Genomic DNA, 18,715 nt, shown 5'->3' on the forward strand with positions numbered 1-18,715 from the left:
TCCTTTTAAGATAAAAGATGAAGTTTTAAAATTGAAGCCAGTGGGAAGCAAAATTAATCAAAAAACAGAAAATACTTACTCTAGGTCCTAATGGGCCAACTGCTCCAGGGTCTCCAGGAACACCCTACAAATACAATTTTTAAAAATGGAAGAAAACCTTTAAGATAGCTCTAAGGCATTAGTAGAAATCTTTTTATATCATACATCAAATTTATTTCTGAGTACCATTTGAAGGCTGAATAAGTCCATAATATTAAAGAAGGAAAACTACATATACTTTTAAAATAAAAGAATATCCATTTATTGAATAGAAACATTTTTCCAGAAAAATTTAAATTATATCTGAATGTTTAAATTTTTTGGCAATGAAAAAATGCAAAATATTCTGGCACAAAATTAGTATGGTATACTTTTTAGCGAAAGAATATATCCCAAAGCCTTTTATATCCCAATAGAACATAGAAAAGTTTACATAAAGAGAAATAATATAAAAAACAGTGAAGAGCTGATCTTCTAAATAGAACCAATTAAGTCCTACTTAATTTAGTAAATTTTTTTTAAGACATATGTTATGGACAAAGCGCTACGAGGAATTATGGGTTCTTCTGAAACAGCTTGTTCTCATTGCGACATGATCTTCCTAAAACCCCAATTTCATAGTATTATGAAAAGTCCTTCCATTCATTCTGCCTTTGCCATTGTTCATCCTTCAGATCTCATACAAGATACTACTTTGTCTCAGAAACTTTTCCTAGACCCTTATGTCTATCTGAATTAGGTGCATCTTTCATGTTTTCATACATATGCTATCTCCCCTATTATTGCTTTCAGAACATGCTGTATTGTAACTCTCTTCTTATTTTCTCCATCTTCTACCATTCTTAATATGATGGCAATGCCCATATCCATCTTGTTCCTCTCAGTAGAGCCAAGTATAAGAAATGTTCAGGAAATACTTGTTGAATGGTAAGCAACAAATGAACCACTCAAAGAAAAAATAAATTAACTTATGTTAAAATCATTATATGTGTTTATAACTGTGTATAAATCCTCCAGTGAAACTCTATGGCTATGGTAAGGTATATTTGCTAGTTAAGGGCACAGTCTTGGAAAACAGAAAACCTGGGTTCAAATACTATCAGCCATGTGACTTTAGGAAAGACATCTAGTATCTCTGTGCCTCACTGTCCTCATCTGTAGAATGGAGATAACTATAATACATGGTACATAGGATTCTTTTGAAGATTCAAAGAGATATATGGAAAAAAAATCAGAACAGATCTTCACTCATAAAAAGTAATATCATGAGCCAGCAATTTATAGTGTTGTTATTATTATTTAAAATCTCACCTGATCACCTGGCTTTCCGCCTTCTCCAGGAGGACCTGGAGGCCCAGGAAGCCCCTAAAATGAACATAAGGAAATAAAATTTTGAATCTATGAAAATACGTAGTCTATCAATGTTAACAATTCATCTTTTATAATTCATAGAACCTCCGGGATTATATACCCAGCAAAAGATATTATGTAGACACATTAAGCAAAACATGTATATAGATAAATCATGAAAGTTTTTCCAAACAAATTTTAGTGACTATGCCCATAAAAATGATAAGACTTATAGTTTAATAGCCTTTTTCAGTTATCAGGAACATTTTATTATTTTTAATTTGTTAATAGCTTTGTGTTTGATCAGTTTTTCAGGGGAATTCCATTCCTTTGAACAAAAATGCTTGATTTTATCCAAATATCTATCCCATCTACTCAAAGGGGGATGACTTTTTTGAAAATGTGAGAATTTCACATCACTCAACCTTAACTTTTCAGATCTTAAAACCATTTAGGGAAATCGCATGGAAATGGAAGGTGATCCTCAGGGTTATACAAAATTAAATATAAGAGGAAAGGAGGGGTAAGAGAAAAATAATACAAGTGGAAGAAATGATTTACAGTAGAGGGGGTAGAGAGAGAAAAGGGGAGGGGAGGGGAGGGGAGGGGAAGGGGGATAGTAGAGAATAGGATAGACAGCAGAATACATCAGTCACTAGAATGGCAATATGTAAATCAATGGAAGTGTAACTGATGTGATACAGCAATCTGTATACGGGGTAAAAATGGGAGTTCATAACCCACTTGAATCAAACTGTGAAATATGATATATTAAGAACTATGTAATGTTTTGAACGACCAACAATAAAAAAAATAAAAAAAATAAAATAAAACCATTCAATGGAAGAACAGAAACCTGAATTAGTGCATACCTGAAAGCCAGTGGGTCCTGGAGGTCCCTGTTCTCCTCTTTCCCCAGCTAGACCCTAAGTCATGAAGGAAAGAAAATCATGAATACAGATAGATTTATGTCTGCTTCCTGTTTATGGAAACAGCTTACTTCCAGTATTTCTTTCAGCATCTTCATCATGTTGGCTAAATAACAGACTAGAATTAAAAAATCTATCAGATGGTATTATTTGAAGTTCCTGCTGGTGAGAAAATATCATCTAAAGCCAGTGAAGAGAATGATGGCATGTTTTCCTTTTTTTGATCCAAACAGAAAATGTCTGGAGTCAATTTTCAAATTATAAGAAAGTTGGGCAAATTGAGCACGGAAAAAAATCCATCATTTTCCCATATCTAATCTAAAAGGATGATATTTTCTCTTGTAGTTTATTTCTATGTGCCATAAGAATTATTAATCACAGCTTCAAAACTAGAATAACTGAAGAAAGCAAAGCTGACATTTTAGAAACATAATTAAGCTGTTCCACACCAAAACCAGCAAATATGCCCAAATATTTCTGATAAACAACTCTAAAATCCTAAAACAAAAACCTAACCTCAAAGAATATATATTACTATTTTTATCTTTTCAAAAAAAAGCCATCTTAAGTAAATTTTTATAAGATACATTATTGGAAGAAGATAGGTATAATTAGTATTTAAAATTTTAATAAAATATAAAATATTTGTCAAAGTCAATTGCAACTTATAAAGATAATAAGGTAGTCTTTGTCATCAGATTTTTAAAAATCTTTAAAATGAAAAGGCCAATCATTTTATTGTAAAAGGATAGAAACACCAGATCACAAGGAATCAGGTGATAAGATATAACTAAAATTTTTCTACCCCACACATTTGTATTCACTTTTCCTGAAACTTATTCAATAAGTATTCATAAATCCTGGACAAACATCACCAAGAAATTTGATTTAAAAATAAAATCACTAAAAGGTCACATACCGGAGGGCCCACAGGACCAGAAGGGCCAACTTCACCATCTTTTCCAGGAGCTCCCTAGTGTCACACAGAGAATTCATAAGATGAGACAATGAGAATTTCGACAGTTTCATATTTGTTTTTTTTAGCAGAAAATGGATAGTTACCCTTTGCCCAGGAACTCCAGCATTTCCTGCTTCTCCCGGTTTTCCAGGGTCACCCTAAAGAGTAAATTGAAGTTATTCTAAAACTCAATCAGTTTTCTAAAAAATATACCTTGGTCTTCCAATGCAAATTCTGCTGAGGTGGCATATATTATACACTCTACTCACACTGCTACCTTTCGGGCCTGGAAGACCCATACTCCCAGGCTGCCCTCTGATGCCTATGGAACCTGGAGGACCTGGTCGGCCATCCTCCCCTGGAGCACCCTATAGGATAGAGGAAACATGTGAGTTCTCTCTTAATGTTGCATTCTAAATTTGCCATTTTCCTTTGCTTGCTATAAAAGTTATATAAATTGTAAATTACCCCATGGCTTTTTTTAGTGACTCAGAAAAGTTGGATGGTTTTTAGAAAATCTCTTAAATATTTGGAGTAATTACAGCACAGATTTTATTCTTACTGTATGCATAAGCCTTGTCCTCACACTTCCTGACATTCTCATATTGATAGGAAGAATCTTTCATTTACTCTAGTTTGTGGTAATGAAAATTCAGGACTTTGTTTTACAATGCAGTATAAGGTAAGGGCTCAAAATATATCACCTCTTAAGAGTCATACCTACTTATCTTTTAAATATATAAAATTGGAAGAATGAGAACATTGTTAGTAGACAAATTTCACTAATATCAAATAGCATCATTTCATCTCTCTTCACGTATGGAATTTCAAACTCCAACATTTATTTCAATGAAATTTGATCTAGATTTTGTTCAATTTGAAAATATAAAAGATCTGAAGAATTTACTAGGTGAAGCATGAAAATATAACATCCATATAATCAAGATATTAACTTCAAATTAGTGTCATTTAAATTGCATATTTATTTAAAAATATCAAGGTAATAGCTTTTTATCTAAATTACTTACCAAAGGTCCAAGTTTTCCTTCAGGACCTTGGACACCAGGATTGCCTGTCAGACCCTGAAAATGAAAAGCACCTGTCAATTTGTTGCTAAACTGACATTTAAGTAAAGATTCTAAACAGGAAAAATAGTGTTGCATTGTTAAAGATTGAATAGATGGCCAATTCCAGAGTTTAAATAATATTTCCAATGATATTTTGTTAAAGTGAAATTTATCAGGAAATCTGTACCAAAGTCCAAACAAGCAGGGTTTTTTTTTTTTTTTTAGCAAGTAATGAAAACAAGATTTTTTTTCTCATGTCAAATGGCAAAGCTACTAGTACATCCTTATTTGAGAAACAAAGACTAAAAGTTAACATGTTGTCTATAAGTGAAAAAAAATTTAAAACAATATTTCAAACAATCAGATCAAAATCATAAAAACAAAATGTTCCAAGTTGTATAAACAAGCAAAAGCAAAAAAAAAAAAAAAAAAAAAAAAACCTTCAATGGATAAACTAGGAGGATTTCTTTTGGGTTCATATACCAAATAACTCCAGGTTCTTACCCGAGCACCTGGAAGCCCAGGTTCCCCTGGACGTCCTGGGTCCCCTTGGCCTCCCTTAGGTCCTGAAGAACCTACAGGACCCCGTTCTCCTTGAGCACCCTGTTCCAAACCAAGAGATACTAGTTAGAAGAAGAAAGGAGAACAGGGAAACAAAAGCAGGGAGAGGTTAAATTCTTATTTTACAAATCCACACTAATATACAACTATTTTGTCAAAGATGTTACAAAGACTTCTTTGAAACAATGTTATTAAACATTTTGTTGTAACTTGAATTCATCTTGTGAAAGAGTGGTTTTCCAATCATTAATTAATCAAAGTTGTGTTTAGAACCTCACTCCAATAATTCAAATAGAATCTTGGAAGAGCTAAATTTCTGAGTAAAAGATATATATCAGCTAAAGTAAAAGTCTATTATTTTTTCATCTCTGGAATGTGCCTCAAAAGTCTGAAAACAAGTTCTCATAATATTTAAACCATCATCCTCCTGTCTTAGTCCTCTTAAAGAAAAACAGTTACACAGTTTAGGGACAGCCTGATGTCTGCATCCACCTCCTTTCTAGATCTGGATTCATGCCAGATTCATCACCATACTGTACTTGGCCTCTTTTAAACACCACCCACGTGAGCATCAGCAATGTGGGGTGATCTCACCTTTGGTCCAGGCAAACCATCAGATCCTGGAAAACCACGATTGCCAGGAGAACCCTACAAAGGATGAAAATATAATCTTTAAATTGCTATTGACAGTTTTGGAATATGGCGATTAATTTTTATTTTAATTATTATAAAATTTTAGGAGCCATTAGTATTGTTTTGTGTGAGAAGCCCTTGACAGCTCTGAGTTCTGTACAAATTTTGGATTATTGTTGCCCCTTTCAGATTTGTTTCATCATACTGCAGTCACAGCAGCCTCTTCTGACCTTCACAATGACCAAATCCTTTCTGACCTTCTGGCTTAGGAGTTAGTTTTTCCTCTGCTAAGAATGTTCTTTCTTAGGTCTAAGGCAAAATTGTATCTTCTCAAAGGACCCTATTTCCTAAGCACCTAATCTAACATTATATCACTACCATATACTCTAGTTAACTCTTCACCATGCCAGCCCATTAGATAATAAGTGAATGTGTAAATATGTTTTTATTTACTACTGGCTTCTAATTGTATCTCCCCACCAAAGTAAACTAATGTCCACACAAGGCTCAGACCATAGTAGACAGAAGTCTTCTAATGTATTCCAAGTACCAAAATCTCAAATTGGCGTTTGGTAATGATTCAATCAATATGTGTCGCACAAATGAATGAGGAATGATTAGACAGTTGGCTCTTTTTATACACAACAACCATGTTAAACTGTTTTGAGGTCACTACAGTGGATCCCTTAAATGCTTTAGTTTTCCTTATTATCCCCAAACTTACTCATACAATTCCCCCATAACTATAAGAATGTATTTTATTATTCAAATTCACCCTTTCTCCCATTGGGCCTGGTGGTCCAACTGTTCCTGGGTCACCTCGAGGGCCTCGTTTGCCTTCTTCACCAGGTGGGCCTATTGGGCCCTGAATACCATGTGGCCCCTGTTAAAAACATAAGGAAGTTACCAGAGGAGCTCTTTGACAAGTGGAATAGTTGGAAGACTCATTTAATGAAGCCAGTCACAAATCCTAAAGTATAATAAACAAAGTATTTCCATCCAAAGCTATTATTAGTCCCATTGTTTTTTAATCTCTTGAGCATTTTGAGATGTACACTTCCAAATGACATTTATGCTCTTCTAGTCTTTAAAAAAAATAAAAATAAAAGTGAAGGCTTACCGGTTCTCCTTTTGGGCCAGCTTCTCCTTTAAAACCTGGAACTCCTGGATCACCCTAAAATAAAATGTTAACTGTTGTAGAAACCAGGACATTTAGCAAGTCCAACCTGCTCTAATCCATTAGCATGAATAGGCCCGCATTTTTTTCAGTGTTTGAATCTATATTGAATTAGTAATGTGATTTTTAAACTCGGCAGATCTTATAGAATGTATGTGAATCTATGTGAACAACAGTTTGATTTTTAATGTCATGTTATTTCAAACATACTAAAATACTTAAAATTATTCCACTATTATTCAGATTTGATCCTTAAATTAGAATTAACAATGATGACTTCTATAGGTAATTTTACTTAGGGTTTACTTAAGATACAGATTTGTTTACTCAGAATCAAAACCATTTTTTTCTCTTATTTCTTGAGAATTTTGCAACTCCAAGTGGGATATTTCATTTTTTAAATGCTCTGGGAGTTGTGTATTTGTGTCCTTAAATATTAATTGGTATTTATATCAAAGGAATCAAATTGCCAAATTGAGAACATGGTAAAGTAAATTGTGACATATCAGCAACATTCATATTTTAATAAATCTATCACTAGCAATTAAAAATAGTTTATCAACATGACCACCTTTTTTTGTAACATAATCTAAAATATTTGTTTATAGTAGTACTGGGAAAAAAAGTGTATTTTCCCCATTGAGATAAAAGCTATAAAAGCACAACTTCTCAATGTGTTTATTTCTTATGGACTTATGACAAATATATTTCCTAATAATTTCTGCAAACTATGGAAACTTGTTTAATAGAAACAGTATGTTGGAATCATTCTTCAAGAATAACCCTCAAGAAATATCTGTTGGACCTAATTTTAGCCAAATCATCACATGAATCCCTATAAAATATTTGTGTAACATTTATTATTTAACTAACCATAAAATTCTATGAGGTGAACTATGAAGTTATCAACATATTAAGTTTTAAAAAAACCTAAAATTTAACTTACGGCAATAATGTTCAATTTAGAATTTAAACAACTCGCTTGCACATTAACATTTGGCTTTCAGAGATTTCGGATTCCAGACTTCATTTCCCTTACTTGGATAAGTCACATTGTCTGCTTCATTGTTTCATATTACCTGTTACTTCTCTAGGCACTCTTAGTTTGATAATACTACAGGACGATAGATGTTTCAAAAGACAGTACCGGTTGTCCTCGAATTCCCTGAGGTCCAGTGCTACCCTGAGGGCCAGGAGATCCAGGGGGTCCTGTCAAGCCAGGAGGACCTGAGGTACCTGGAGAGCCCTGTCAGGTAGCAAAAGAGGCATGATGAGTAGAGACCTAGGTAGTATTGTAGGGACAATATCCAAAGGATTGAAACTATTAGAATTTCACATGGTGTAAATGAAGTTACCTACCGTGGGGCCTTTGGCACCAGGTGTACCATCAGTTCCCATTGCACCCTAAAAGGCACATAAAAAGTTTTAAAATATTAAGCTATATCTGGACACATATGGGTAGCATTCAGAAGTCCAATCATCTTCCCAAAGGAGAGAGAAAAAATGCAAAAATCACATTATTCACCATTACATCATAAGAATACTCTTATGACTAATTACCTTTTCCATAAATTGGGGAAAACATGCAGAGTTGATATGGGAAATGTTGTTTTTTTTTCATGAGTTTTAAGCACTCATTCAGAATTCAAAGAGAATATATTAAGACAGGTTGCATTTGTTCTGATATTATAATAAGTGTCCATCTTTCAGAGCTAGTGCTTAGATACACTAGGAACTTACAGGAAGACCTTGAGAACCAACTGGACCTGGTGTTCCAGTTTCACCTCTCTGACCCTGAGGACCTTCAGGGCCTCGTGCTCCAGTAGGACCTGCTTCTCCCTAAAGGAGTGCAAAGGGATATGTTAATTTAAGAAAAATATAACAGTGTCATGGAACAAAGTTGATTGCAAGTTTGTAGTTTTTCACTTTAAACCCAAATATTTACAGAGGCCAAGAGCACAAAGAGGTTTATCAAAGATGTGGGCCTAAACTAGCTTAAGGAATGGACTTACTACCTTTCTACCAGCCTTTTATGCAATTATGCTAGGGACCTCTTTCATGAGAATATTCTCCATATCCCAATTTCCAACTATAGAAATCCTACACATTCATCAGGGTCAACTTAAGTTCCTCTCCTCAGAACCTTCACAAAATTTGGTATTATTCATACCAAATTATCAGATTTTTAACTTATTATATCTAACATTTAATATAATCTAGATTCATAATCAAAAATTGGGAAGAATCCTATACAGGTAACACCAAACTCCAAGAATGAGAGTAAATATTCTAATTCCTACACATTTTGCTTTTAATTTGTTCTTTGATAAATATTCATATGCTTCAAGTACACCTCTGTGTAAATAGCAGAAGCATATTCAGACTCTAACTCATATCAAACAAAAAAATAGAAAAATGGAACAGATCCATTATGTTTATAGAAGTTGTTTCTGTTTAATGTAAACATGGACATTTCAAGTCCAACAAGGTACCACACAAGTAAAGTTTGATTGTTATCCAAGAATAAACCAAAGTATCTCTTTATATTTCTAAAACAACCCAAGATCAGCTAAAATGTGCTACAGGACCCAAACAATGGTTCTCCAACTGACTGAAATTCACAGTAAAAATTGAAAAAAAAAAGTCTATATCATCATCATTAGAGGGCAAAACATTGTTTTCTTGCTATATAAGTAATAAAGAAAAAATCATGTTTATTAGTATAAATTTTACTCAATTTATAAAAATTCAATGCTATTGACCTTCAAGAAATCATTCATTCACCAAAATGTAAAATATCAGGGCTACAAATATCTAGTTAGCTTGACAACCTTTGGCATTACAAAACAAAACAACACTTATCAAACTCACACACATACACACACACACACACTTCTTTGATATAAATTAGATATTTTTTTAAAAACAGCATTAAGAGCAGAACTAAGTGGTCAAGGTAACCTGATAATTACCTTTATTTAAATTCAACATAATGATCCAGATAGCAATAAAACTCAGAAAGCCTAGCTAGTTTTAATTCAGATAAACAAATAACTTTTAGTATAAGTTTTTCCCATGCCATATATGTGCAACATACCTATATTAAAAATTTATACTCTGTATCTGAAATTCAACTTAGTTCCTGTATTTTATTATATATCTGTGTGGTCTAATTCTAGATTAGAAAACTGAAATTGTTTAAGTGGCTCATCATTATCAACTAAATACATTAAAACTCTATTACTCTTTATTGAAATGCAAAAAACTGGATGCAGAAAAACAAATACCCAAGAATTTTTATAGTGGCGTGGGTGAGAAGCAAATACAGGGAAACAATTTCTTAGAGAAACAGGTTTGCTAGCTGTTTGAGTTTTATTAAGTAGCATTCCAGAGCTGACAACAAATCTTACAAAAATCCTGGAGGACAAGGAAGTATCCAGAGTGATGGCTTATATGAAGTGCGATTGCTAGTGAACTTGAAACTGCTTCCATAGGAGCAAAAATCCCTTTCTACTAATTTGTAGACTTTGGCTTTGTGAGTACTCTTTCTTTATTTCCCAACCCAGAGCTCAATTTTGGGGTGGAGGGTCTCATATGAAGAATGAAGGAATTTTGGATGTTTTTATAGGGATATAGAGGAGGTGGGGCAAGAGTAAATTGTATTAAGATATAGATTTCAGGGCTGGAGAGAGCTCAGTAGTAGAGCTCATGCTTAGCATGTGTGTTGCCCTGTGTATTAGCCCCAGAACCACAAAATGAAAACATTTGGACATCAGGAAGAAAATCAGAGTCAGAGGGGCACAAAAAGTTGCCCAAGGAAAGCAGGAATGATAGTGAAATGACTTAGGATAACATCCGAAGGCAGCTCCATCCCTGTGGCACAGAGTTTAGAGAGCATTGGAGAGAGCCTGCAGAATCATTTGACCTGATGATTCTGGTATTTCAATAAGTGTTTGAAATTTCAGGTCTTTTTGTTCTAACTTGAAATCCCATTTAAATAGCACTATGCACTATTAATAAGAGACATGACACTATATTGGGGAGGGTCCAATATGGTAAAAATATAGAGATTATCTCAATTCTAGGCAACATTCCATGAGAAAGCAAGGCTTAAAGCGGGCTAGTTACCTGCACTTGCCATTGTCCTTTTTGTAAGACTAAATAAACCTTGTAAGTAAATCCATTCTTCAAGATGAAACTCTTTGCCATGATTTCTTAGGGTGAGGGGCAATCAAATGTGTTGCTTACCATTTGAAAATACTGTTTTGAATTTATTCACTAATTCAGCTAATATAATCTTAATACCCTCTGCTAGGTCTAACCAAATGGTAACAGGTCTGTGAGTTGTGAAGGATTTCAGAGTCCAAGCACAAAGCAAAGATGATTATTCACTTTCCAAGGGAGGAAAGGGGTCAGACACCACAGGCAGCATCAACCCAAAGTGGTGAGGACAGGGGGCTTACAAACAGGTCTAACAACAGAATAGAATAAGTTAGCTTTTATTCGTGTGTTTTTCCCCACAGTTTTGGCTCTTGCCTAAGCCAGGAAAGTTCCTGGGGACTTTCTAGGTCCCCAGATAGAGGGAGCACTTATGACTTTTCTCTGATTAGCTTTCAGGTAACTGAATTGCTGACCTGGAAGATAACACACAAAAAAGAAGGAGCATCACCTTCTATAGACAAGATGGAGTGAGATCTCAAAATGAAGTCACTTATGCCAAGGGTCAAGTTTGATTTGAGCTTACACCCTCCTACTGTATTCCTTACATTTCTCCCAAAATACTGCAATTGTGACTCACTATGAATGTAAGTCATCCCAGCAGAATATTTTAATCCATTCCCACACTGAGAGCCAAATATCCTCCCTGCCCACGCCTTCAATGGCTGCAAGTGGGGTGGCAGGGTGATGACTGGCATTGTGTGAAAGAATAGCCTTTTCTAACAAGGTCTGATTTATTTTAACTTTCTATTGTGCAGAGCATTCTGCTGTTTATGACTCCCTGGCACTCTATCCAAGAACTGAATTCTAATTCAGTTCAAAACTCTTTCTTATTCCTTATACCTGTTATGCTAGATCCCTGAAATGATAGATTCTTTGATATTATAATTGTATGGTTATAAGTAATTATTCTTCGTTACATTTTATAGAGTTACTTTCATTTTAAAATTCTCTTTATTTTCCTATCATAATGGACAATTAACATACTACTCTAGGCTCTTCACTTAATTAAGAAGGACTTCCATACTCTTCAGTTAATGCAATATCATTCTTTAATTTGGGACTCAAATGGAGTTAAACATATCAATTATCTTACCTTCATTCCAGGATTTCCTGGAAAACCAGAAGAGCCAGGTATTCCAAGAGGACCCTATTAAAAGAAACCATAAAACTTATCAACTATGTCTCTAATACCGAATTAGGTCATTTTTTTTTCATTACCTGATAACAATCTTTATTTTAACACATAATATAGGAATAATCTGTTTTGTGCTTTCAAACCACAAATATAATAATGTAGTTTTATTATAAGTATCTTCTAACACTGATCAAAAATATTCTAGGAGACAAACCAAAAGTATTAAATACGATAATTGTATTTCCTTATTGTACCACATAAGTTTAAGTCAGTCTCAGTCACAAATAATTCTGAACAATTGCCTCTTGAGATTCACTTTCTCTGCGTTAAACTAAGTAGCAAAGCGTTTTTATAAAGTTATAATTTGTACCAAAATCTAGCAATGCCATTCTATAAAAACAACGCTTAAAAACAACTCAGATATTTTAGAAGGATTTTTCAGAGCAATAATAAGTGAATATTTATCACTATCCTACATGCACCGAGTTTAAACCATTGATTTAAAAGCTAAATCTAAAGAAAATCAGGAGAATTCTATTCTACATTATCTTGGTTCTTCTTGAGGACTGCATTTTAATTCCATCAATGTTGAATTAATGAAATCCCTTTCAAAGTATACTTACTTATTGTCCTGTATTCTGTTTTCTTTCCACGAGTACAAGGGAGTAAATATTCTTGAGGCAAATAATTACAAAATAGTAGAATTCTGTTGTTCTTTTGGCATATGGAAAAACTAAAAACTATACAAATTTTCTTTTTGAACATCTTTCAGTATTGGCTCATGTTGAGCAGAAACACCTTCCCCACCTCCATCCCCACCCCAACACGTACACACACTTTCTCTCTCTAATTTTCTTTTCATGGAGTTGTATTAGTACAAGTTAACTTGTAGAACTTGGCTCAACTTTTGCTGTTTCAAGAAGATAAAATTGTACAATTTGCACCACTATTTTCTAATTTGTTTTGAATAGCTTACATTTTTAAATTTTTTTTTACTTTTTATTAGTGCATGTTAATTACACAGAATAGTGGGTTTCATTGTGCCATAGTCATACCTGCATATGACAGATTTTGATCAGTTCTACTCCCTATCATCCACCCTTTCTTCCCCTCTCTCCTTCCCCCATCCCCACCACTATTAATGTTATTTGGTGGGGAAAAAAACATGTATGAATCAATTGTTCTATGGTTCAGAAAAAAACTATATTTTTAGGCTATCTGAAAATATTAATTTAGTTTGGTTTTGCCTGTAAAATTATAATTTAAATTCCCTTAACAAAATAAAAGGAGAGACTTAGATCCACTGGCTACTACTATAATCTGTGTTACATCCATAAGTCTCTTGAGACCCTTCATGATTCTGGGAACCTCAGCAGATAATTGAGGCTATCTATATATTACAAGTAAGGAAAGGAATATTAAAAATGAGTAATATGTTAGAAATTTGTGAAATTACAAATTTTGCTTTTGTTTATATTTTACTACCCATAGCTAAATAAATGCTCAAATTTTCATCTTTAACTGTGAGTTAAAGGTTCATAATTTCAAAGGGCACCTATGAAATAGTGCAAGATTATCTATAGCAAAATGCAATAACATTATCAATACTGAGCATAAAAAACACTCTGTGTGAAATATTAGCACTCCCTGAAATCTTTTCATTTCTCATTCCATGTTATACTTTTACTCTCATGGCTTTACTTATTACCTATATGTTAAAAATTCCCAAATCTACATTTGCAATTCAAATCTCTACCCTGAGTTCCACTCTTGCATATCCAATCACAAAATTAAACTAATTTCTTTTCATCCTAAACCCAAACCCACAAGCTGTATCCTGTTGTTTCTTCCTGTATTTCAAATCTCAGATAAATTGTACAAAACTCCTTAAACCAGAAAACCAATAAGCTGTGGCATTTAGATGTTTTTAGCTCACAGATATGCAGCCTGCCTCCATTACCACTATAATAGGTTTAGTCTATATCTTTATCATTTCTCTCTAGGATTGCATTTGTGATATTCAACTCAGCCTTCGCCCTGTCATCTCTGACATTACCAGCAGGTGATCTTTCAGGTTATGACACTCCTATGTTTAAGATTCTGCAATGATCTCTCAATAACTACTTTAAGACAGACTTCAAAAACTTTTTAATAGAGTAAACGTAGCCTTTCATGATCTAGCTCCTACCTCTCGCTCTAATTTTACCCTCTCAGCATTTTCCTGAGCTCACCATGTTTTTTCATCTATCTGTTGTTTGGAATGAACTGTATTCTTTTCTGTTTTATGTACTCATTTTTCAAGACTTTGCTTGAAAACTACTGCTTTTAAGTCTTCCTTTGCTTTCTTCTTTTACTGTGTGTTTAGGTAATTCCTCCGCTCTCTCCTATACTTCATGTGTATTCTTTATTATAGCAGTTAGCAATAGTATTATGCAATTATATTTATTAATATATCCAATTTTCAAGAACAAGAATTGTGTGTTTTTCATCTTTTATTTTAAGTATGTGGAATAGTGAATATTCTGTTAATGTTTAAATGTATAAGCAGAATAATTGATAGACAAAGAATGAATGAATGAATATGAAAGTACAACTACTCACCATTGGCCCAGGTTTCCCAGGCATCCCATGTGCACCTCGTTGTCCCTAATTAAAATAAAAAGGCAAGGTAAGATTACACTTTTTTTTTACTTATAGTAATTTTTAATTTTTCCACTTCTTATATAAGGTTACATTTTTAAAGTATTTTATCACAATTCATTTGTTTTGTAAACAATTTCAAAATGTTAAAAGTTGAAGAATAAATATTAAAGTTAACAGATAACAACTGTCTCTGGATGAGTAGTAATAAAAATAACCATCTATGAAAAGCTGATAAGGTGGTAATAAAAATACCTATTCTTACAGCAATAAGAAATGAAAATCAAAACTGAGAAAAAATGATACTGAGTAAAATTTATTATTTTTACTTAAATATATCCCATTCTATCCTATGAACTTAGGAACAATGAGAATTTCAACTTCTATTCTTTTTAACAGACAGATTAACTTAAGGAAGGAATGTCCTCCTTACAAAAACAACAACTTAGAAACAACTTGTGTACACACACAAATTAATTTAGGATGAAGTCTGGTCTTTACCCAGATCCCCTTCAGGTCTGAAGTACAATTCCATCAACTAAAAGTATTGAAGGTTGGTTCATGGTTACTCTTCCCAAGAACAGTCCTCAGTAAAGGGAGTCTCTCTCAAAATTTTGCCCTTTCTTTGGTGAATATAGGGGTACAAACGATTGACTTCCATTCAAGACAAGTCTGAAGAACTCCATAATTCCCCTGAGATTACCAAGGTCTCTGTTGCAATTGCAACACAATTCAATTTCTCCCTCTCGAAAACCCTTTTTCTTTTATTTAATCCTCCACAAGTATTAATTCTAAGAGCAATCCTCAGTGAATTTCCTGTCTACAATTGACTACTTTGAAGCTGCTTCATAGGAAACTTGACCTAACACTCTAAAGCCAGACAGAAGTGGTAAAATAAAGCTGACTCTAAATTAAATTTTTTAAGCTGGATTCCCCAGTGAACAGCTGGTGATAAATAGAGCTGGAATCAATCTTGGCGCACTGTGGGAGCACAGTAGAATATATTTTTTCCAAGAGTGAACTGAGATAGTACTGAAGTATAAGGGAATAGACTAAAGATGTAATATCTCAGGCACCTGAGAAGGTTTAGAAGAAAAAGCAACCATAAATTTGATGGAATTTCATGGGTTGTGTTGAGCACTTTTATTGGAAAAAGATATTGTAAGGATGATGGTGATTGAACCTGGGTATGGGGTGAACGTTCTATCAGTTTTCTTCACAGTTCTTGGAATGTCAGGCTATGTAGACTAATATTCAAACTTGGAGTTTATTCCAAATATTTTTAAAAATTATTCCAAAATAAAAAGAAAGAAAAAAAGCAGATGACCTACTGTGATTTCTCATTTAAAAGACATTCAGGGAAGCAAACCCAAAAAAGGGTTGAAATGCACATCTCAGCAGTACAGATAAAAGCAGGTATACTTACAGGAGCACCCTGGGGCCCAAGTCTCCCTCTTTCTCCTGGCATTCCTCTTGGACCCTATAGATGAGACAGAGAAAACATCTCTTAAAGAGTCTAAATTGAATTCTAGGCTGATTGAACTATCTATTACATCCAACTGAGATTTAATATAATTAGTTGCCAAATAGCAATGTTTTCAGGAGTGTGACAACTACCTGTGGAGACACCTACCCCACCACCTCTTATATAAATAGATTTTATTTAACTTAGCTTTAAGAGGCCAAATACATACTATTTGGCCAAGTATAGTACTTGGTCAAATACTGATTTGATCAAATACTGGTTTGATCATTGCGATTAGAAAAAGATAAGGTCATTTAACACTCAAGAAAAGGTGAAATTCAGAAAGGGCCTTTTCCCTTCCAAAGGGCCCAATTTCTTTTTTCTTTCTTTTTTTATTTTTATTTTTTTTTGCTTGTCTGTCAGCAGTATTTCTTTGACTAATGTACATTCTTCGTGTGTTTTTATTTTTTCTCTTAAACCTTTTCTTAATGTAACCTTGAAAAGAAAAAATAACAAAACTGATACATACCAGAGGTCCCATGGCACCCATTGGACCCGTAGGGCCAGCTTCACCCTGAAGCAAAAATTGAGATTGCACAATATGAGAAAACTAAGTCAACAATAACATTATGTTAGTCCAGATATATAAATTTTAAAGAGGACATTTATTTTCAGAACACATCTTATAATCTTTCAATGAAAGATCTCAAAAGTTTATATTATTGCTTTTCCATAAAATTAAGTGAAAAATTGATTTCACAGAAGTAAGTCTAAGATAAAATTGGGAATTTAAACAAGAAAGATGGAAACTATCACACCTATTAATAAAGTAACTACATGTCAATCTCTCGTATGTCTCAAGCATAATTTTATAAAATTAACTAATATTCTCTGAAGATGTATTATAGAAAACTTAGAAATATAAACTTTAAAACCAGATGCTTTCTCATGTATGTATCTCATGATGCCTCACAATAAAAATCCCTCTGAACTTTCTTGATATTTTCTCTCCCTATGGAAATAAATAAATTTTTGGAATAAGCAAGGCTATATGGCCCTAGAATTAAAAGGGCAGTAAACAACAGAACACATGTTAACTACCTAACCATTCATTTATTTATACCCCCTTTTTCTTGAAGAATTAGTTGAGGGGGTTCTGAAAAATACATAGGTACTCAACGTAGGACTGAAGTACTGTAGTACTGGTAAATTTTAGTTTTGTACAATTACCTTAGCACCAGTTGCTCCAACTTCGCCTTTAGGGCCTTCAAGACCTTTGTGTCCCTGAGAATAAAAATATAAATTTATATATTTATGCTGGGTTTGTTTTCAATTTTTAATACTTAGAAGAAGCATAAAAAATAAAAAGTGACTTATGAATCCCAGGGGCTCAGGAAGCTGAAGCAGGAGAATTGCAAGCTCAAAGCTAGCCTCAGCAGTTTAGCGGGACTCCATCTCAAAATAAAAAATAAAAATGGCTGAGGATGTGGTTCAGTAGCTAAGTGCCCTTGGGTTCAATCCCTGGTTACCCCTATGCACACACAAAAAGAAACTGCCTAATGAAAATAATTTCAAATTTTAAGTTATTGCTCAAAATATCTTCAAATTCTCAACCTTTTTTGAAAGTTTACTCACAGAAAATTGAAGGTTTTTTTATTTAAAAAATATTTTCAACATTTAGTGTTATCAATTGCCAAACATTCGTGACTTTGTAAAAGTTTAATCTATAACTACAAATAAAAATTTATATGGGCCTTAGAGGACACACAGAATTATAGAGTTCATAGTTACAAAATATGAGTTATATTCAGAAGTGATATGCAAAATACAATTGATCTTCTGTATACACAGATTCTACATTCATGGCCTCAAATAACCAGGTTTCAAAAGTTTTCAACCAGGTGCAGTGGTGCATATCTGTAATCCCACCAGCTTAGGAGGCTGAGACAGGAGGATCCTGAGCTCAAAGCCAGCCCAGCCTCAGCAAAACAGAGGCACTAAGCAACTCAGTGAGACCCTATCTCTAAACGAAATACAAAATAGGGTTGGAGATGTGGCTCAGTGGTCAACTACCCCTGAGTTCCTTCCCTGGTCCCAAAAATTAAAAAAAAAAAAAATTTCAAAGGAAAACCAAGTTCTCTTATTAATGACATGTACTCTGCAGTTAGCCCTACAATCAATGGTTGCAACTGTACTAAAAACATATAGATGTTTTCCTTATCATTTTTCTTACCAATAAAGTGCAACAATATAGCATTTATATTGCATTGGATTATTTAGGTATTTTAGGTAGTCTAGAGGTAAAGTATATGGGAGCGCGGTATAGGTTATATGAAAACACTCTGCCACTGTATATAAAGAGTTTGAGCATCTGTGGATTTTGGTATCATATGGGGGGGCACAGATGGTAGGGGGTGGCTGGAGTTGATCTCTAGGGGATGTAGAAGTACAACTGTGCTTAATTACTAGACCAGCAGCATCAAACATCCTAATTAGAAGCTCAGCTACTCAATACAGAGATTAGTCAGTGCACAGTGATT

At 33.8% G+C, this 18,715-nt stretch overlaps 1 protein-coding gene across 1 annotated transcript in view; it reads right to left on the minus strand.

Moving 5' to 3' along the window:
• Positions 1-18,715, minus strand: part of COL5A2 (collagen type V alpha 2 chain) — a 142,519-nt gene that overhangs the window by 24,027 nt on the left and 99,777 nt on the right. Inside the window, exons 14-32 of the mRNA XM_081261733.1 lie at positions 17,406-17,459; positions 16,705-16,749; positions 16,137-16,190; positions 14,672-14,716; positions 12,029-12,082; positions 8,455-8,553; positions 8,074-8,118; positions 7,862-7,960; positions 6,658-6,711; positions 6,313-6,420; positions 5,499-5,552; positions 4,848-4,946; positions 4,305-4,358; positions 3,546-3,644; positions 3,381-3,434; positions 3,238-3,291; positions 2,262-2,315; positions 1,351-1,404; positions 80-124 (exon numbers count right to left, since the gene is read on the minus strand). Coding sequence (XP_081117859.1) covers positions 80-124; positions 1,351-1,404; positions 2,262-2,315; positions 3,238-3,291; positions 3,381-3,434; positions 3,546-3,644; positions 4,305-4,358; positions 4,848-4,946; positions 5,499-5,552; positions 6,313-6,420; positions 6,658-6,711; positions 7,862-7,960; positions 8,074-8,118; positions 8,455-8,553; positions 12,029-12,082; positions 14,672-14,716; positions 16,137-16,190; positions 16,705-16,749; positions 17,406-17,459 — 1,224 coding nt within the window. The remainder of the gene's footprint in view (positions 1-79; positions 125-1,350; positions 1,405-2,261; positions 2,316-3,237; positions 3,292-3,380; positions 3,435-3,545; positions 3,645-4,304; positions 4,359-4,847; positions 4,947-5,498; positions 5,553-6,312; positions 6,421-6,657; positions 6,712-7,861; positions 7,961-8,073; positions 8,119-8,454; positions 8,554-12,028; positions 12,083-14,671; positions 14,717-16,136; positions 16,191-16,704; positions 16,750-17,405; positions 17,460-18,715) is intronic.

This window comes from Spermophilus citellus (assembly GCF_964194105.1).
Source record: "Spermophilus citellus genome assembly, chromosome: 11".
NCBI lineage: Eukaryota > Metazoa > Chordata > Mammalia > Rodentia > Sciuridae > Spermophilus > Spermophilus citellus.